The sequence below is a fragment of the Muntiacus reevesi genome, chromosome 3, assembly GCF_963930625.1.
Source record: "Muntiacus reevesi chromosome 3, mMunRee1.1, whole genome shotgun sequence".
NCBI classification, from domain to species: domain Eukaryota; kingdom Metazoa; phylum Chordata; class Mammalia; order Artiodactyla; family Cervidae; genus Muntiacus; species Muntiacus reevesi.
Genome location: NC_089251.1, coordinates 225,776,834 through 225,798,874, shown reverse-complemented (window position 1 = coordinate 225,798,874; position 22,041 = coordinate 225,776,834). Strand labels below are relative to the sequence as shown.

The following is a 22,041-nucleotide window of genomic DNA, read 5'->3' as shown; positions in this document are numbered from 1 at the left end:
CCAAGATTTACTTTCAGTGTTTTACAAAGATGTTTTGGGTAGAAATGTTTTTGCTTTCATAAACGCTCACAAGGCTTCCGTAGAGCAGCCCCCATGAAAACGTTTATCCAGAAATTCTAATCAAAATCAATATACACAGACAATTCCGTTCCCCACTTCCTCCTGGACTTGGACAGTCCCAACCTTCAGCACAGCGTCATTGGGGTCCTCAAGTCGTCGCCGAGCCTTGGGCTGGAAATCGATCCCGCATGGTCACCCTAGAGGGCGCACTGTCTACATTTTCTGCAAGTAACTAGACGGCGCTGTCTCCCAGGCTCCATAAAAGGGGAGGAGGCGGATCAGTTTCCTTCTCTCATTGAGAAAGAGGATTGGAAGGCCGGGCGTATAAAGCCGCGCAGAGAGCGTGAAACAAAGCAGTCGGATCGGAATTGGACTTGGGAAGCGCCGTGTGGAGTCAGGCATAAAACTTGTTGGAGGAGAGTAACGAGCCTGCTCCTGTAGCTCTCTCTCCTCATCCACGCGGCGCCTCAGGGGTTCCCACCACCCTTGCGATTTATTTTTATATCTGCTTTTTATAGAGAAAGAAATATATATATATATTTTTTTCCTCTTAAGTGAAAATTCCTGTTTCAAGAGAAAATAAGACAAGATCAATGAAGGAGAGAAGAGCCAGCCAGAAATTATCCAGTAAATCTATCATGGATCCTAATCAGAACGTGAAATGCAAGATAGTAGTGGTGGGAGACAGTCAGTGTGGGAAAACCGCGCTACTCCACGTCTTCGCCAAAGACTGCTTCCCCGAAGTGAGTGTGGCCGGCTGGGGCTGCGGGCGGGCGGCGGGGAAGGGATCCCCATCTCGAGGTGGGTTTCCCCTGGCTTTCACCCTTCACCCGTTTCTCTCTTTTTTTTTTTTTTCTTTTCAGCCGTCTTTCTCACCGCTTATTACTTTCGCCCGGGTTAGTTGCCGGGAAAGGAAAAGTGGGGTGGAAGCGTGGAGGGGTTGGGATGCGCTTGCACATTCTCCTCTTAGCTTCTGAAACTTGTTCGGTCATGTGTGCAGAATCTGGGGTTGGGAGATTCGGATGAGGATCCGGGTGGGGCGAGAGGCAAGTTAGGGCTTTCGGAAAGGATCTGCGTGTTTAGTGTGAGATGTGGTGCGTGTGGATTTGGGGGCACTTCGTTTTTTAATGGGAGAGTAAACACGATTTTCAGAGGGTGTTCTGAGGCTGTCGTGCATTTTAAGATAACCTCTTTGCCCTTTTTACTTCTGTCCATTTTATCCAGAATTACGTCCCTACAGTGTTTGAAAATTACACGGCCAGTTTTGAAATCGACACACAAAGAATAGAGTTGAGCCTCTGGGACACTTCGGGTAAGAGAGTCATCGGACCGCGTGGCGCTCGGGCGGGTTTCCAGGCGTTCGGGGGGTGCGCAAACGGTCTCGGGGCCCCGCGTTTCTGGCACGCTCTCGACACCCGCCAGCGCCCGTTCTGCGTTCCTCCGTTAACTCTGCTTCTTACGAGGGATTCCCTGGTGGATGAAAATTTTGCCCCTTCTGAATGGGGGTAGGGGGACGATATTGGGTCTGGCAATAGCTGTGGGAAGAGAAGGAAGCTCCGTGCCCGAAGGGTGACCCCGGGGTGTAAAATGCTTGTAGCTGGGTGTCCGCGGAGCGGTTGGCCCGCGGAGCTGTGCTCGAGTCCTCTCGGGGTGGCCAGGGTAGCCAAATGTTAGGGGGGATGTGTGCGCCTTGTCGGTATCAACTGGCTCGAGGACGCGAGCGCCCCTCCAGGATCTAACCTGCTGCTTGGCTGGTAGGCTGGGAGCACCGAGGGGGTGGTGGGAGGTGGCAGAAAACCCCCGAAGCCACGCAGTTACGTGCGGATTCCGCGCTTGCGGAGAGAGTAGGGGGCGCGCAGGCATCCGCGGCGCTCGTGACGCCTACTGCCAGGAATGCGCTGGCGGCGCGGGCAGCACCCGGCGGGGGTCCCCGGGCCTCCTCTCATCGCTGCCGGCCGCCCGCGTCGCCTCGGTGCCGACCTGCAGATCTGAGCTCCCCCCGCCCTCGTGATCACTCGGTGTCCTCCGGCCCACGCCATTCCCTCCTAACCCGTTGCATCACCCCCCTTCAGTGTGCGAGGCCGCGGGCTGCCCTGTTCGCCTTTGACCTTCCCATCCAGTTGAATTACTGGCACGGTGAATTATTTTCAAGTGTCTGGGGTTCAGTGCCGGGTTATCGCCTTCCCACGCACTCACGCACCAACCTGGCAAGCAGCTATAGGGAGGGCCGGTTACACCGCGAAACGGAAAGCTTCCCCGCGCGGATGTTAGCGGTTCGGTCTGGGTCAGGCGCGGCGGGGGCGGGAACATCACCTAGACTCGCCGGCTGGAACCCGGGCACCCGCCGACCCTGCTGCGGTGCCTGGCGACGTAGGAGTGCCTTTTCCGGGAAGGGTGTAGCCTCTGGAGGAGGAGGAGGAGGAGGAGACAGCGGGAAGGCCCGGGGAAGGCCCCAGAGCTTAGGTCTAGGAGTTTAGCAGGGAGCTGGGCTGCTGCGGGTGAACAGAGCCAAATCCTGGGTGAAACTGGCGGGGAGGAGCGCGCAAGTGCCAGCACGCAGGCTTGACTGTCGGGCGGGGAAGGCCCGCGAGGTGGACCTGCGCTCAGCTGGGCGGGGCCAGGCGTAGATGCTTCTGGGCTGTGCGAGCTTCCCACCGCCCCGGGCTGTAACCTGCGGAGCCCCGGAGGGACGGAGGCGATTAGAGAGCCCGAGGAAGAGGCCAGACTGACAGGGTCGCCAGAGGCAGTCCCCGCACAAAGGCAAGTGAGACGTCTCGCGCGAGCGCCTCTCACGGTTGTTGCCAGGTGCTCCGAGGGCTGCAGTAAGATGCGCTGATTTTGTTTTTCCCTGGAGAGTCGGGGGCTCTTCCTGGAGCCTCGCCAAGTGTAGCAGAACCAAGACCTCACCGGATTTTATGCTGAGGGTTGCACACACTCTCAAAACTATCGGGAAGGTGGTGATGGACGGAATGCTTGTTTCAGTCATTTCCACCGTCAGATTTGTACACAGCCTAGTTCTTAATGGACTCCAATTACCAGATATATCATGGTATTTGTTATGCCTCGTGGGCAGGACAGCTGGTATGGTACCAATAATTAAAACCAACACTCACCCCCCTCTCCCAGTCTGTTTGGACCTAATGCAAGATAAGAGTGATTTAGACATGGGGGTCTGTGAGTCTGATTCGGTCTTTGATACAAGAGCTATGTTTAGATTTTAAGCTACTGCTTACACTGATATCTGGGTACGGATTATTCTCTCCTTCCCTGTGTCTTATTTCATCATCTGAGAAAAGGATGCAGAAGCAAATAATGTGCAGGATCATTCCTAGCTGTAGACTTCTTGGCTTTGGGTCACCGGACAGGCAAATCTTTTTGTTTCACTGATGTTGGTTGGCTTCAGCTCTTAGTCCCAGTGGATCTGGCATCCCACGCTCTAGTTTTCACCACACATGAAGCCAGCCAGATTCTGAACAGAGCCACTGCTTCCTGGTGGATTTAGGAAGGAGTCCCATTTGGGCAGGGAGGGGGCATGGGTAACCTTAAAGGAATGTTGAGTTATTTACCCCTTCCTTGTCTCAAGCTTCAAGAGTCACAGGACCACCAAAGGAGATTTTAAATTAGGCGCCCAAAGGGCTAAATTGACTTTTTTTTTTAAGAGAAAAAAGGCACATGCTTTTCAAAGGCTAGGAAATAAACAGAATGTAGGCAGTTTATAGTTGGAGGCTATGCTTCACATGTGCAGATAAATACCACTTCAGATAGTTTCAAATATTTAATCCAAACTCTACCGTTTGTTGTCTCTGCACACATAGCATCATACCTTGCACACAGTAGTCACCCAGTAAAATCTGTTGAATGAACAAATGAATAATCATATGCGTCGTTTCCAAGGAGATGAGATTCCCTGACATTTATCATCACTGAATTACCTGTGCACAAAGAATGGCAACTATAAACATTGCCTTTCATCAGATTAAAATAATTACCTGAAAGGAAGTCTGTTGTGAAATAATCACTGTATTTTTATTTAATGAAACAAAACATATGTGTATTTAACTAAAATGTGAAGGTTTGAAAAGCCTGTGATTAAGAAAATATCATACTGAAAATTTATCCAGTAATGCAATCTTAGGGCAAATTTAGATAGAGATTTATCTATAGTGGAAAAAAGGCATAAGGGAATTATTTAAAATCCCATTATGTTGTTTGTGAGGTGAAGTGTGAGTTAATTAAACACAGTCATGAAGCACTATTTGGATTCTAAGAATAGACTACTTCCACCAAAAATGGTTTATCATTCATGAGTGAAATAAATGTAACAAGAGTCATTTCATCAGCAACTAATCATTAACAGTTTTTCGTTTCATCTCAAGCCTTTCATGGCACATTTCTGAATAGGATGATTTTTTTTTTTGATAAACATTTGACATTTTCTTTGCCCACTAAGACATTTGTTTAGTTCAGGTTGTGAAAATAACTGTATATGTCTGATGCCCCTTGCTACATTTATTTTTTCCAACTGCTATCAATTTAACTCTGGAGGAAAGTTTTCTCCTTCTAGAACTTTATGAAAGTTAGAGGAAAAAGGAGGCATGTAACTTCTCTTACATAGGGAGAGTGATGACATCAACTTTGTTCTTTCAATGGCGTTCACATCTTGCTTAGCCTCCTACCAGATATTAGGAGACTCTCTCCCCTTTCTTTCTGCACCTACTATGTGCAGGCCCTCTCTGAGGCTTTAGAGATAATAGTTTTAATTCAAATATTGTTCTACCTGCTGAGGGTCATACACCCAGGTACGGCAGAGAGCTGGGAGAAGGAGTTTTTCCCCTTAGTGTGGCCCGTATGCAACCTGTGATGAGCCGATTTTGTCAGATTCTTGAACCCAAGTGCCCTTTTCATCCGGTTGCTGTGGCTTTCCCTTGTCAGGCATCCCTGAAGTTGATAGATCCCCTGGGTCCTCCTCAGGTAGAAAATGCTTCTAGCTGCCCCCAGCACACACACTAGTTAAAGCAACCACAAGCGGCAATTTGCCAGTTGGTGTCTTATGGCTGCGTAAAGTTATTTCAGCCTCTCTAAAAGGAAACATAATTTGAAAAGATACGTCCACTCCAGTGTTCACGGCAGCACTGTTTACAGTAACCAGGACATGGAATCAACCTAAATGTCCATTGACAGAGGAGTAGATAAAGGAGATGTGGTACAATATACAATGGAATTTTATTAAACTAAAAAAGAACAAAATGCCATTTGCAGCAACATGGATAGACCTAAGAGACTGTCATACTGAGTGAATGAAGTAAGTCAGACAGAAAGACAAATATCAAATGACATTACTTATATGTGGAATTTTAAAAAATGATACAAATGAATTTATTTATAAAATGGAAATAGAGTCACAGATGTAGAAAAACAGTTACCAGGAGGTATGGAGGGTGGACAGGATAAATGGGGAGATTGGGATTGACCTATAATGCTACTCTAAATAAAATAGGCAATCAACAAGGACCCATCTATAGCACAAGGAACTCTATTCAATACTCTAATGGCCTATATGGGAAAGGAATCCAAGAAAGAGTGGATATACCTATGAAGTGAAGTGTTAGCACTCAGTTGTGTCTGACTCTTTGTGACCCGATGGACTGTAGCCAACCAGGCTCCTCTGTCCATGGAATTCTCCAGGCAAGAATGCTGGAGTGGGTTGCCATTCCCTTCTGCAGGGGATCTTCCTGACCCAGAGATTGAACCTCGGTCTCCTGCATTGCAGACAGATTCTTTACCATCTGAGCCACTAGGGAAGTCCTGGATATATGTGTAACTGATTCACTTTGCTGTACACTTGAAACTGACACATGATCAATCACTATACTCCACATACTTATTATCACTATTAACACTATTATCAATCACACCATACTCCAAAAACAATGTAAAAAGGAAAACCCAGGAAGCAAAGCCTTCTTATAAATAAAACAGCATTGTGAATCTTCCTCTTAAAGGGGGGGATTTTAAAGGTAGTCTTCAGACATAGGTCTATTATTTCTTTATTTTAATGAGTAATATTCACTTTTTATTGATGATAAGACAAGCATTTTGATTAAAAGTTGCAGAAATGCTCCTATTGGTTTTTCAATTCACTCAGTGAGTTTCTGTAAAACAATGGGTAATGGTTTCAACATTTTGATGTGATGAGACCAAAGTAGTCTTGTGCTTCAGATTCTTGGCCACATTCGCCAAGCATAGAAGCAATTTGTAGCATGGAGCCAGTGCCTACTAATAATAGAAATCCACCATTTAAGGATCACCATATCTTTTCCTAAGTGATTTGATTGCAATGTAATTTCAGGACATGTGATGTAGGGAGTAATAATCATTCATTTCAGCTTTTAACCAGGGCAAGGTAATGCACATTTTATCTAAGGCATATTATTAGTTTTTAAAATACTCAATTTAGCTGCTAATATTCCCCCACAATAACTCCTGTGCACTTCTTTGAATCCTGTCCTGATACAAGGTTCTTTTAGGCCATGAGTGCTAAAGTTAACACTTCCTATCCTAGTTTTTAGCAGTATTAACAGGAAAGATAATATTCTTTAACTTTTATACTTAAAGGAAAAGGTAAGAGAGGAAACTCTTGATTACTCATGACCTGACTTTGAGGACAAATTCCTCTACATCCATAAATCTATATTGTTATGCTTGTAGATTATGCATCAGGTTTGAAGAATGGTCTCAATGATAAGCACTTTTGAAATATTTCTTAACTGGGATGCGAATGTCAGCAGTGCAATCAGTATATAATTAATTAATCCAGAAAAGCAGTGTCAAAAGTCAAAAGGGTCACTGGTCCCTTTTTTGTCATTTAATAGGCAAATTAACACATCAGTACTTAGATAAATAATTGAAACTGGTAGACATTTTTTAGAGCTTTTTATGTGCCTGAACTCTGCTAAATGTTGTGGGAGCTGGAAGAGGGTGGTGCAGAACCTGGCTAAGACAGTGCCTGCCCTGAGAGTACTTGTTCTTGAGAGGGTGAGCCGGGAGGTTCTAAAGCTGGACTCACTTTACAAGAAGATCCAAAGAAGAGCTGAAGACTGCAGTGTCAGCCCAAGGCCTCTGACTTGTGACTCACTGTAGCCCACCACAGTGTCTTATCTCTAACAAGTTGACTCAGTTCTTAAATCTGTAATATCCCTGCCTCTTGAAAACATGCTTATTATGTTAAATGGCTAGCAAGGAAACCAAGATTCTGAAAGTTGAAGAATTTTAACTTCAGTTAACCTTCTTAGAGAAAGGAAGAAAGGAAGAGTTTACACAGAAGCCAAAGAAGCGCGGGTGCTTGTGTTGTGAATCAAAGAGCAAAACTGCACAAAACTAGTTAGATCATAAGGTAGTAATAAGCTCTAGGAGCTTAGGATTTCAAAGCCAGGTTTGACTCTTAACTTGAATTTTTTCCTGAAACTCAAGAGATGTGGGTTAAGACAAAACAGCTCTGAGTTAGGATGGTGATATCTGATAAAAATTACCTAAAACTATATTTGGAGAACTGTCTACTATGCAATGGTTTCTGTTTAAACTATAGATCAAAAGAAAGAAAGAAAGAAAAATACATAAATTCTCTTTCAAAGTTTATATCTGTCTAAATCTGTTTTCTTGCTAAGTTGCACATTTTTGGTGAGGTATCCAGATTGGTCATTCTGATGCCACCTGTAATAACCAGATGTTTCCTTATTAATCTACTTCTTTTGCATGTGGATATAACACCAAGGACCAATAGGTCTTCCAGTTAGCTCATGGTGCCTGGTGGGCTGTGCCAAATGAATTGCTTGTGTCGCCACCCTTATCTGATGCCCTTTAAATGTCAGCCACTATATGTTGGCAGCCTTACTCAGAGACCCTCTTGACAAAACAGGAATTTCAGTGGCACAAAGGTAAACTGCCTCACAAGTCCAGCCAGGAGTTGGACTTTTTGAAAAACAAGCATGATGACATAGTATGTGGTATTGCAGCTTCACTCATGGGTTGTTACTGAATAATAACATAATATTTTTAGATGTATACCTATCTGCTCTTCTCCCAAAAGCTCTGTGATTTGCTATAGTTCCACTTTAAGTAAAATATTTTGGTTCTTATATTTTTAAAGTATCTCAGTAAGATTGGGATTTTAACCCTAAACCTTTATTTAAAGCTCAAAAATAGCAGTCTTATTCTACCTCTTTGACTTTCCATACAACTACGTATCTACATTGTTCCCCAAAACTGAAAATATTGATTCTGTTTTTATAGCCATAGAGAAATGCCCCCCAAATTTTCATAAAATCTGTTTATAATTTCTGTTGATCTGAACCTATAGAATAAACAAAATATCCTTCCTGGGAATACTTGTTGCATGTTTGAGGACATGATACTTGTAGTATAAACTGCTTGGAATAAAAGAGTTCAACAGTCTTAAACTGAGCCAGACCAAAGTTTCTGCCTGGACTTGATTCACATTCCTGAGATGATTGCTGATTGGAGCTTTTACTCTTTAAGTGGAGATGGCATGAGGAAATAGAATCTTATAATAACTGGGCAGTTCATCCGCATGGTAACTGCTGTTGGGTACAGATATTCTCTTAGTCACAAAAAAGTACTGAAAGCAAATGTGTTTCCTCTGCCCAAAATATGCAGTATTCCTGATTTTATTGTTCTAGGTAGGGATTTCTTATGGGGGAAAGTGAAGTTTCTCAATTTAAGATTCAAGTATTACTTTTAAAGAAGTTGTATTAATGAAATATTCAACTAGATGAGTTTTCAGTTCTCAAGCTCCTATAAAGCTTCCCAGTGTTTGAACTGGTTTTGCAAAAGGTTCCACAAAGCCTCCCTTTTGGGCATTAATCTTCAAACATATACGTTTAATTATGTACATATATGGTGTGTTCTATCTTTGTGAAGAGATGACTTAAGCAGACAGGTATGTATCTGCAAAAGCAGTTTCTGGGTGAGGCACTTTGTGACTATTCTTGGGCTGGAAAGACTGCTCTCGCCCAGAATTAATGATCTTGAAGACAAGGATGGGTAGACCTGAAAATTCAGAAGCCTTTTAGAACTTTGCTGATGTTTGCCAAACTGCCGAAACTCAGAGAACCTCACAGGGCTCTGTTGCAGTCTTCGCCCTGCAAAGCTTGGTCCTTGTGAGGTTTGGGGACACGTTTTGCACATGTAGTGTCCTTGTTTGTCTACAGTGCGGAATTTTCTGAAAGTTTCCCTTTGATGATCTGACGCTTAAGTAGAAAGGACCTTGGAGTAGTGCTGGGTACTTAAAAGTTACACAAAGTATAAGAGAAACGCTGCATCAGAGCTACCATGTGCATGAAGCCTACTTCACATGGTGAGAAAGTTTTATTCAACCAGCAAAGCTCAGTACCTAGACTAACTGAAATGGTTAAAGAAGAAAGTGTTAGTCACTCAGTCCTTTCTGACTCTTTGCGACCCATGGGCTGTAACCCACCAGGTTACTCCTCTGAAATCCTCCAGGCAAGAATACTGGAGTGGGTTGACATTCCCTCCTCCAGGGGATCTTCCCGACCCAGGGATTGAACCCTGGTCTCCTGCATTGCAGGCAGATTCTTTACCATCTAAGCCACCAGGGAAGCCCTGAAGTTTGGTGCTTTTCTGCATAAGACAAAATCATTCAGTGTTCTTTCTTGCCCTGTGTTTAGTTCTATAGCTACCTTGGAAGTTTTTTACATGCTTCTTTATTTAAAATAAAGAATCTGTAGAAGTTAATCTTTTCCTGTTTGGCTTAACAGAATGCTTTAAGACATTTCTGATGGGATGGAGGAGGAGGGGCAACTACTGTTCCTGTCTCATCAGCTTACTTTCTGCTTCTTTCTTTGGGGTCACTTCTACCTCCCTGTATTGCTTCTCACTTCACAGGGGCATTCCTGGAATTCCTCTTCATTTTTTTTTTTTTTTTTGGCTGGAAAGTTATTCCACTCATGCTTGTGATGACACTGTGTGCTCTTAAGCTTGGCTTTTCCTCCTTGCTTTGCGCAGTAGTTTGGCTTAATAGGCAAGAATTCCAGGTGCTTAAACATAGAGCAAGAACATGCAAGTTGAACTGGATATTTTCTTTTCCCCTGAAGGTTCTGCTTAGCTGATGAATTGTTAGATTCTTCCTGGCAGAACAGTTTGTTTGTTTGTTTTTTTAATCTATATCAGTTTTCCTTTTTACTCGAAAAAAAAGGCGACCGTGGATTTTTCTATTCAAAAAAAGTTTTAACCTTGCCTTATCAAGACTTATAATAAATAAGTGATCTTGTTATTTTCAATGACAAATTATTCTTGTGGTTAGTGGTTAGGCAAATTATGCTTATAACTAATAAATGTGGAGATCAGTTTTATTACTACCTTTGGGCACTCTGGTTTATCTAAAAGCACTGTTCATTAGCAAAAGTAATAGGACAGATCAAAGTGTCATTCCTAATTAGATCTTATTAAAGCTCTTAAAAATGACTTCTGAACCTCAACAAGCAAGGTGGTTTATTTCTCATGAACCTTAACCTATGTATTTTTTACATGTGGGTTTTCATTCAAAATATGAAACCCAATAAAAACAAAAGCAGAATCAAACCTCCATAAGAATGTGGTTTAAGTTGCAGACTTCATTTATTTTAAAGTCAGGCCAATGTCTACATTTTTTAGATATTTGTGTACAATCAATAAGCACAGGGGGCTTTTTCCCAGGTGGCTCAGTGGTAACAAATTCGCCTGCCAAAGCAGGAGACATGGGTTCGATCCCTGAGTTGCGAAGATCCCCTGGAGAAGGAAATGGCAACCCACTCCAGTATTCTTGCCTGGGAAAGCCCATGGACAGAGAAGTCTGGCGGGCTACAGTTCATGGGGTCGCAAGAGTCAGACACAACTGAGCGACTAAACAACACCACCACTAAGCCCTGGAGACTGCTTCCTTGATTCTAGGAAGCCGGTGTCTCCAGGAGTGAAGGAGGCCTGAAGACAAAGCCACATTCCCTTTGTGGCCTTAAAATGGGAGGGGGCGGGAAACCCAATACACAAAAAGGAGGGCAAGGTCGTCTCTGCAGACATGTGGTGGCTTAGAAGTTAAAACCACTCCTCTGGATTTTCTCTGTAGTTTGGATTTTAATTACTCTGTTTTAGTACCTTTGTAATTCTCCAACTGTCATTCCTTAATTTGTGTTTGGAAGAGATGATTTTCACTGTTTTGTAACAGTCTTACTTAGATCAGAGATTAGGAGTGTCTACTTGCTTTCATCTCAGTCAAAGTTTCTGTCCTCCAAAGTTCAGATGAACTGGAGACTCAGGTGAGCTGGAGACGGGAAAGTAACCACAGAGCTTTCTTCCCAGTGGGAGTGATTTCCAAGAAAGGAGATTTCTGAAGCCTAATTAGGCTTCTGACAGTCTGAATTGTTGCAACGCTGGGACTTTCTGGATTTGGGGTCAAGTCATCTCCTGCTAACTTTGGCAGAGCAGAGGAAATTCTCGTGTATGTGTCTGGTATTTGAATTCCCACCCTAGGATCTGGAATTTTCTGATTCCATGTTTGGAAAAAGAGATTCCCCCAATGTTTATGGCAGAAACTGTACCCAGGTTAGACTTCGGACTCGGAAACAGAAGCTGCGGTTGAGAAAGTCTGAACTTCACAGAGCAAATATGGAAATCTCAGTGTGTCTGTGTAGAGTGATAAGCCATCTCGCTTCTGAGTTCTCTCAGAAATGTTGAAGTTAATGGAGTCTTTGTGAATTTTTCTCTCAACCTCAGATTTTTTTTTCCTTGATTGACTGAAAAGGCAGCAGCTGTAGCGTGTCATTTTCAGAAACAGCCTTATTCTAATAAGTCTTATCGTTTAAAATGGCTTGATTGCTTTTTTTTTTTAGCTGTAAAGCCTTTAAACTTTGGGAAAATACCTTTATACCTTTCTATTATCAGTCTCTGCTTCATCAGGGTCCTGATTCCAGATGTGGGCAAGGAACTGCTGCAGTTCAGGACTGATTCTGGCTTTGGTTGGTCTGTGTTTATTCACACTTTCCTTCCTTATGCCTAGAACATTTCCTTTCTTCTTGACTTGGTAGACACACCTGGCTTGAAATTGTCACTGCTGGTGAAAAGGCCACCGCATTATTGGGGTTAACTAGTGGATACTGGGCACCCACCATATCCTGTGAGAAGAGAATGGTGCACCCTAACCACACAAAGTAACTTCGACATCTCACGAGCAGCCTCCTGAAAATTTTTGTTTGATAGAAATTTAAAAGATTATTTGAAACGCCTCTTTAGTCTTTCGCTTTCCCTGTCTTTGACTTTTGAAGTTTTGATTTATCAGGGGACAACATGTCGTGTTTTTCTGCTAAAAATGGAAGGTGATGTCAAAATGAAATTGGGTTTCAAAAAGACTGGTAGCTTAGGTTTTTTTCCTCTATCCTGGAGTCAATTTTATATATATATGATATATAACATAATGATATATATATAGATATAAAATTATTTTTCTGTTGTGCTTGTGCAATGTCAGTATACTGAAAATGATTTTTCAAAAAAAATAAATAGCATGACAAACTTATTTAATTTTATAATTGGCCTCATGCAATCGTGCATCCTTTGGGGTTCTTAAAAGAACAGAAGAAATGTCCTATATGATTAGAAGGGGGTTCTGTGGTTAAATTAATTGGCTGGTAACTTGAAGCTTTAGGATTTAAGTTAGGCTGGATTTAACTCTGTCTCGTATCCTAGGTGTTACTCCCAGAGATGGAACTGTGTAAAAAAGAGACAGAATTCAGTATGGCATTTATTACATTCTTTCGCTGTAACAGGAAGTGTCTATATAGGGTTTGGGGATAAGTGTAAGTAAGCATGCTCAAAGGTCATGGCTCATTGTAACTTGGAGACAGGGTGGAACGAGATGAGGTTCACGATGGTTCTCTATGCATAGCTGAATCTACCCTTTTCTTCTCTCCCTCAGCCTCCATTGTATTTACAGAATGATCTTGAACTTGGGGCTCTTTGCCAAGAAGTAGCTCCGGTTATGGTGCTTCCTACCACTCCGCTTGCAATAGCCCAGCCATGTGTGTGTGCTCAGTCCCTAAGTCGTGTCCAACTCTTTGTGACCCCATGGACTGTAGTCCACCAGGCTCCTCTATCCATGGGATTTTTCCAGGGAAGAACACTAGAGTAGATTGTCTTTTCCTATTCCGGGACATCTGCCAGTATCCTACACTGGCAGGCAGATTCTTCACCACTGAGCCATCTGGGAAGCCCTTAGCTCAGCCATAACCATAGTTAAGACTTTTTGATCTCTTACTAAGTGCGGGCACTGCCCAGGTTCACTTAATCCAAGGTAGGTACTGTCGTTATCCTCATTTCATGAGTGAACAATTGAAGGAGCAGCGACCTGAAGCTACCTGCCCCTCCCCTGCAGGAGTAGAGGTGGATTTACACTTCAGGACATTGGGTTCCAGATGCTCTGCCCTTGACCCAGGTGCCTTTCAGGCTCTACTGTTTGAACTAAAGATCCTGGCTCCTGCCCTTGATTTTAAGTCAAACAGTGAGGTTTCCTTGTCTTGTAGAAAGAAATATAGCACTGTTACAGACGGTAAAGAATCCCCATGCAATGCAGGAGACCTGGGTTCAATCCCTGGGTCAGGAAGATCTCTTGGAGGGGGAAATGGCAACCCACTCCAGTATTCTTGCCTGGGAAATCGAATGGACAGAGGAGCCTGGCGGGCTACAGTCCATGGGGTCGCAAGGAGTCGGACACGCGTGAGTGATAGAGCACGCATGACTGTTACACAAAAACTCGAATGAAGTTTTTGGCCAGCCCAACACTACTCGACTTTTGTTTGCTTTCTTTTCCGAGAATTAGAGGCGATGGGAGCCACGGGATCCTCCAAAGATTTAGCTCAAAAGGGCAAAGTTCATGCATGACTGGCAAAGGGGATTTTCATCTGACAACTTGTGTATCTTTGCTGCTTCTCAGGGTCTCCCTACTACGACAACGTCCGGCCCCTCTCTTACCCAGACTCGGACGCTGTGCTGATTTGCTTTGACATCAGTAGACCAGAGACTCTGGACAGTGTCCTAAAAAAGGTAAGTGCTAGGGAGGGATGACACAGATCAGTACTGGCTACATATAAAGTAGAAACATTTGGTCGACTGACAACTCAAACACTCCAGTTACCCTGCTGTATGTTCTGTAATTAAAACATTGAAAAGGACACTCTCACATTATAAGAGGGTTCCCACTCATATGTGACCTAAGTTTTGATGATGAACCTGCTTAACACTTGATCTTATTTTAAAAGAGAAAATACCTTAAGAACCTCTGTGTTAGACTTTGGGTGGCAGTGGTGCTGCTAACAATAACAATACATTTACTGTTCACTGTGTCTTCCATCTTTTTTCCTTCTTTCATTAACCTGTAGACTGTGCTTACTTTTCAGGTTTATGTTTGACCTCGATTCAGGGCTTGAAATGAATGCAGTCCTTGCTGTTTTAGTTTAAAAAAAAAAAAAACACGTGTATTTCAGTAATGATGTTATTTATTAGAAACAGAAATATAATGCATAGGGGAGAAATAGGGCTATGTTTCCAGACCAGGTGACTTGTGATTGGGGTGTTGTTGTACGCTAGTAAACACAGTGGTTGTATACAGGTTGTAAATGATATCGCATGGCTAGTGTCTGGAGACAAAGGTAAGGGAGGTTTTGTCCATGGCGAGGGGACCCTAGGAAGCTCTGTGTGGAACCCAGGGAAGGTCAGGAAGAGGGGACCCTGTTGCAGGTGGCCTCTGGTCCTGGCGAGGCCAGAGGAGGGAGGAGACAACCTAGGACTGAGCCCCAGGATAGCTGGAGAAGGCACATGCCTGTCTGAGGGCCAGCGTGGGGCAGGCTCTAGTTGACTCTTCAGTCCTGGCCTGAGTGCCCTGACGTTTCAGAGTCAAACCTTTCTAAAGCCCCCTTCTCCTCCATGCACTCGGGCTTCAGCTGAGGATGTGCTTGGGAGCACAGCAGTGTCCTTGTATTTTGTATGTTTTTATTAGTTTGTTTTTCCCTGTTATGTTTGACTACTGGCCTTGTGTGTCGTGGTGAAATTAGGCTCTAGGGTGAATCAACCCCTCCCCCCAGCCCCACCTCTTTACTAAACATGATAAACACAGTTCAAGGAAATACTAATTTCTTGAAAGATGAAAGGCTCTTTTTAGTTTTTTAACTCGTTTCAGTGTTGAGTAACGTTTGTATCTTTACACAAGTGATGTAACTGTCAGATTCCAGCAGGAATACGCCTTTCCTGCCTTCAATGCGTGTGAACAGTTGCTAGATGGGAGGCCAGAGTCATCACACAGCCGAAGGATGACAGAGCAGCTTGTCTCGTGCTCATCTATAGATCAAAGAGGCTGTGTGTTTACTGAAATTCTTACTTGATGTAGTATCGGGTTATGCATAATTTATGGTGAAAAACCCTGCTTCTGTTTTATTTTGCTTCTGTCTGCAAAGACCAAATGAGGAGTGACTTGGCCTTAGAGATATTAATGAATGTGTTTTATGTTTGTGTGAAGTTTAAGGCTCATGATAACCCCTGCTATGGGTTGTCCTAGATTAATTGAATCCTTTAAGTCCTTGAATATCAAAGAGGTTAGAGTGACTTAGAGCTGGAGAGGTCTTATTCTTTTTTTTTTTCCTGATTCACCTTCTAGTTCTTACTCCAGGGCTGTCTAACACATGGTAGATGCCTCTAAATAATGCCTCTAAATAATACTGGGGGGAAAGGGAGGAAGGAGAGGAAAAGGGAGAAAGGAGGGAGGAGGTAAAGTGAAATGAAAGTCACTCAGTCATGTCCAACTCTTTGCGACCCCATGGACTGTAGCCCACCAAGCTCCTCCGTCCATAGGATTGTCCAGGCAAGAAGAGAGTGGGTTGCCATTCCCTGGACTTTTATGCAAAGTAGGTATTACTCCCTTCAGTATCCTGGTGTACTTTGGGCTAGAGTTTATTGCCCACATTTCTGGATCCAGAGGTGTCCTCTAGAGATCTCTTAAATTACTCATGCAAGATGTCCCTTTTATGTAGTATTATAGACATGACTTCATCGCCCTCCTCTCTTGTGAATTCCTTTCTGGAAGACACAGCTACATTGTAATCATCTCTGTAACCACCACAGAATTTAGAGCACTGAACACATATTTGTGAATGTGGGCAGGGAGACTCAGGCAGAGATTCCTGACCTCAGCACCTCTGATCACTCCTCTTCAATGTCAGAGCTCGCCTATGAACTGTCTCAACTCCTGACTCCCATCCTGATGGTCATCTCCAGCTTGAGGAAATGAAACCACAAAAAGTCATCCATTTGTTCTTCTAAGGGGACAATTGGAATTCCCTGCCAGCCATTTCTGGAAGTTCTAACAGTTCTTGTTGGGCCATGAAACAACTGGCTGGGGTAGACTAAATTAATAACTTATGTAGCATAAAACTAACTCAAGGGCATGTGAGCAATAGGACCAGATGCCTCTCTGATAACCCAAGAGATGGGCCTTTGCAAATGTCATGGTCTTTGTTGATTCAACCACTCCAATGGAAGCTCCTTAAAGGCAGGAGATTCTGCTGTATTAACTCTAATCTCCAGTGTCTGAAATCTCACTAGAGATTTCAATGCAGGGTGACTGCTCTGTCTTTCTAGGTGGGGGTCAGTGAATGCATATTTCTGCTTGTGTTGACTCTTCCCATGCTGGGAAGTACCAGCTGAACATATCCAAAGACATAGTGACTTGTTAGAATATATAATTTTTCTTAAGTTGTGTTTATCTTTCAGAGATGCCTCGATAATCAAGAAATTGCCTTAGCTACTTTCTGATAACACCCAGCAAGTCTCTTACGGTAGTAATGAGTCACAGAGAAAGAGAACAGATAATAACGTGCTTAGTCACTTCAGTCATGTCCGACTCTGTATGGCCCCATGGACCATAGCTCACCCAGGCTCCTCTGTTCGTGGGATTTTCCAACAAGAATACTAGAGTGGGTGGCCATGCCCTCCTTCAGGGGCTATTCCCTACACAAGGATTTAACCCACGTCTCCTGTATTTCAGGCAGATTCTTTACCTGTCGAGCCACCGGGGAAGCCCTATAGATAATAATATGGTTCCCTAAAGGATCCATGGGCTTCCCAGGTGGCGCTAGTGAAGAGCCCGCCTGCCAATAAAGGAGACATAAGGGACTTGGGTTCAATCCCTGGGTTGGAAAAAATCCCGTGGAAGAGAGCATGGCAACCCACTCCAGTATTCTTGCCTGGAGATTCTCCTGGTTCCTCTGCCACCAGGACAGGAACCTGGTGGGCTATAGTCCAAAGGGATGCAAAGAGTCAGACACAACTAAAGCGACTTAGCACGCACACAATGGATCCATACTTAAAAGCAGTAACATTTAATATCTACCTGGCCGATGATTGCAAGTTTGCTCCTTCATCTGAGGTGACACTCACTTTTAAACGTCCCTTCTGAGTCCTGTTTCCAGTGCCTGCCAGTAGAGAAATTGTTTTCCCTTGTACGATGCTAGCACCCTGTTAATTCTTCATCTCCTTCTCCCCCCATAGTGGAAAGGTGAAATCCAGGAGTTCTGTCCCAACACCAAAATGCTCTTGGTTGGCTGCAAGTCTGATCTTCGCACAGATGTTAGTACGTTAGTAGAGCTCTCGAATCACAGGCAGACACCGGTGTCCTATGACCAGGTATGTATGTAGTCAGTGTGCACATGTGACAGAAATGAAACATCACTTGTAATAAATAAACTAAAAAGTAGCTACTTTTCTACAGGGTCAAGCAAGGGTCACCACCAAGTGCAGGTCCCTCTCCTGAGGTGGAGAATGAACACGCTGTGTCCAGACTGTGCCCATCTGTGAACAGAGATGAAAGGGGATGGTGTGTCTGTGCCTCTGGCTTCTCAGCAAACGTCCAGGCCCCTTCCTGGCAGTCCACTGCTCAGATTAATGTAAAAACTGTGCATGCAGTGAGCCCCAAAGCGGTCCAGGATGAGGTTAGGCCAAAATTATGGTGATATTTTGATTGTGAGTTTCTCAAGAAGCTTTCCAACATTGGTTGAGCAATTGACTGTGTAAGGATTCATATGTGTACATGTATACATAAGGCAAATTTGAGAGAAAATCCTGTAAAATGTTCTGTCATTCAGCAGAAGAATCATGTGACACTTGATTACTTGAGGACAGAAACAGTGGCTCATATTCAGCCCTTTGTATTTCTCTGCAACTCTCACTGGGTTTAAAGTTAAAAAGATTTAAGAGAGAATGTGGCCAAAACCAGTAATACTCTTAAAGAGAGTTAATCTTATTTTACACTCAGCCACATAATAAAATACTACAAAAGGCCATTGTCAGTAAACTAGAGCACCCCCCAAAACCGTCTTTTAGAGTTTCATCATTCCTGCAGGCATTTCCCCCAAGTATTTAGGAAGGAGGAGGATTAGTTTCAGAAGTTCATTCTCTTAAAACTTACAACCAAATTCTAAAGAGAGTTCATGTTGAAATAGCTAGAATTCTATTGATTCATTGTTTGACCAATCATACTGTGGTCTTCTTTGTCCTTCATTCCAGTTAACACAACTCTGGCTATTTAAATAAGTTATTTTGATGTAGACATGCTCTTCTTGGGTCCCCTTGTTGCCTGGCCCACATTTAAAAATTACATATTTTATGTCTCCTAAATTATAGATGTATAACTGTATTATTCCTTTCCTCAATTTGTTTTGGCCTTTAATCATGTAAGTTTCAAAACTGATTCTAAATTCTCTTATGGCTGCTTTTTGTACAACCTATTAGCCTTGAGTGCCGTGTGCTCAGTTGCTCAGTCATGTCTGACTCTTTGCGACCCTATGGACTGTAGCCCACCAGGTTCCTCTGTCCATGAAATTTTCCTAGCAAGAATACTGGAGTGGATTGCTGTTTCCTACTCCACGAGTGCCATTTACACTTAGGAAAGAAAAGCTGAGTGCCCCATGCGGTGCTGAAATAGGCTGGAAGAGCCAGATGACTCTCCCAGAGCTGTGTGAAAAATGCAGCATTTACATCCATGGTCTTTAGCTTTTTCACTCTTTTCTAGCAGTAAGATTCTCTGGGTAATTCTATACTCTGCTGTAACTTGGAAGACCTAAGTGTCTAGTTACCCTAGGTTATAGTTGGTAGTGAAGATAAATCACCTCCTAAGACTTCTACTTCCTGGCAACACCCCATACTAACTACTTGATGATTGGGCTGTTTATTGATAACCCAGTGTCATTACACCAGCCTTTAGCACCTCTGGGAAGTCTAGCAGTGCCTACTGAGTGATGACAATTGAACATCTTAAGACTGGTCCTTGACTGGAAATATTTATGAAATAATAAAGAAGGCAGTTAAAATGTTAAAAAAGATTTTTTCATCAATACTTAGAAAATTCATTTACATATTAGAAACATTTTGTGATGCATTATAATTTTGAGGTATTGGAATATACTTTCTAACTTTCCCCAGAGACTTATTGCTGATCACAATCCCTTTTGCTTCACAGGGAGCAAATATGGCCAAACAGATCGGAGCAGCTACTTACATTGAATGCTCAGCTTTACAGTCAGAAAATAGCGTCAGAGACATTTTTCACGTGGCCACCTTGGCATGTGTAAACAAGACAAATAAAAACGTTAAGCGGAACAAATCGCAGAGGGCGACAAAGCGGATTTCACATATGCCTAGCAGACCAGAACTCTCGGCAGTGGCTACAGACTTGCGAAAGGACAAAGCCAAGAGTTGTACTGTGATGTGAATCTCCGGTTATTTTTTATGAGGACAAGGAAATTAAATGTAAAAACCACCACCAACAAAACAGAATGGTGAAGTCTGAACAAAGTGCACAGCCAAAGTCATGTGTTCTGGAGGCTTAGGAGGCGTTTGGAAGGATTGTTCATCTTTTTGGAATCCTGTCCTTAGATTTGGCATGTAGAACAAGTGGTGGGAAGTGAGTTCATTGAAGAGTTTTGAAATGTGACTTGAAAAATATGCCAAAAAAGAGAGATTCAGATGGGCTAGAGGTTGAAGAAGAGGAATGCGAGTACCTCCAAGAAGAAAAATCACACTCTGAATGGTGCTTGCATTTTTGTTTTCTTTGTTACATTCTATTCACGGATCTCTACTTTGATTTAATTTTTAAGTGTTTTAATCTCCTTTACAAAAAAGTATATATTAATAAACCATCCTCATTGGGGAACTGGCACTGTGACCTTAGCATTTAGTTTTCTAGAGGATGTGATCTAATTTTCTCCTAGCTCATCATTAAAATGGAAATTGTATCAGGACCCATGGGATATCCAGAGGAAAGTTGGTGAGGCTTTGAAATCTTGCTGTCCTGAAGAGAGCTGAGCCAGATGGTTCTCAAGGAAGGCTTTTGCAGTGTTGCGAGGTGTGGAGACCAACACTACAAAGATTGAATAGGTCAACTAGAAGAAAAGTGTCAATTTTTATTCAGTCTGATGGTTCTGTTCATCCTTGTGATTGTCATTAAAAAGTGGTAAATTGCTCAATGTGATATTTCTGTGTGCTGTTTAGAAAAGAGGGTGTGTGATTTTTTTTTTTTTTTTTGCCATCATTGATAAAAATGCAACGTCAAATAAAAGGTGTCTTGGTATGACATCATAGAATGATCCAAGGGGGAAAAAATGTAGGTACTGTTGATATTTTCACCTGATGAGATAACGAATGAAGGATAGTAGCAGAAAGCACAGTTTGTGAGTTAAGTTGTCTGGATGTAAGAGACCAAAAGTACAAAGCAAAAGGCCTATTTTGGGATGAAGCTCCAAAGTTGGCAACATTTGATAATCAGTTGGCTTATTTCAATATCTTTCAATGAACATGATAAGAATGGCCCTCTGTTCCAAGCTTTTGAGAATCCTTAGAGGAAAATTATGTAATGTCAGTCCTACACTATCCTATGGCATTTCTAGAGAGTGATTGCTAAACCTCACTTAATCAGATTCTGCCAAGGCCGTGTTCCATACTTGATCACTATTGTTACATAAAATAATCAGCCTTTAAAATAGTTTACAGATATTTTTTGACCAGTTGCTTTTAGAGCTTCTTTTCAGAGAAGAAACTAGATCCGACCTTTTTATTGTTGCCGCTTGTTGAAAACGAGCTTTCTTTCCAATGATAAAGCTTCATTTTTGAAGTGTTGAAGCTCCCATTCAGTTGTGGCAGGAGAGGAGATTAAGGTAATTACAACACTCAGTCTGTGTCTTACAAGCACTTTGTTTTGTCTCTGCAAGAAAATACCATTCCAGTCATTTTCCCCAAGAAATACAGACATTTTACCAACATGATATGCTCTGATTAATGCAGCATTATGCTTTGGGCAGTATTACGAAATAGCTGGCAAGTGCTTTCTGTATTTAAATATTGTAAAAAGAAAATAAGTTATAACTGTTATAAAGCAGAACTTTCGTTGCAGTTTTTTAAATGTTGAAGTCACTTTGTATGTTTGTTTGGTCAATGTTTCTGCAGTATTTATTAAAACATACTTTTTTTTTGTTTCTTCAAATAAAAAAGTAACCATGTCTTTGTCAAAATGTGAGCTGCCTTTCATTACCAACTTCCTGATTTAGCTGTTTATTTTTCTTTAATAGAGTTGATTACAGAATCTGGCCTCACATTTCCTGGATGGGTAGGCCTTGGAATTATTTGCTTCTTGGCAGAAGTTGGAATTTCTTGGGGGAAGATACATCTGTGTATATAAAAGTTTTTTATGATGATTTCAAGTCTCGAGAAGGAAGTGGAGTGTAATTAGAATGAGTAATTTGATCATAAACAGAGCCACCATACTGCCTAGGATTAATTCATAGAAAATATGGGGATTTCCTTCAACCCTTCAGTAGTAACAGTATGATGCAGTCTCAGGGCCCAGGTTAATTCTGATAATAGGGCTAGTTTGCTTCT

General features: G+C 42.6%; 1 protein-coding gene across 1 annotated transcript; it reads left to right on the top strand.

Annotated features, from left to right (window-relative positions):
* The first annotated feature begins 392 nt into the window (after window positions 1-392).
* On the top strand, window positions 393-21,674 carry RND3 (Rho family GTPase 3). Its single transcript, XM_065931517.1, has 5 exons — window positions 393-803; window positions 1,285-1,372; window positions 14,057-14,166; window positions 17,662-17,796; window positions 19,628-21,674. Exons 1-5 carry the CDS (start codon window positions 654-656, stop codon window positions 19,877-19,879), a joined length of 735 nt encoding a protein of 244 aa, XP_065787589.1. The 5' UTR covers window positions 393-653; the 3' UTR covers window positions 19,880-21,674.
* The last annotated feature ends 367 nt before the right edge of the window (window positions 21,675-22,041 follow it).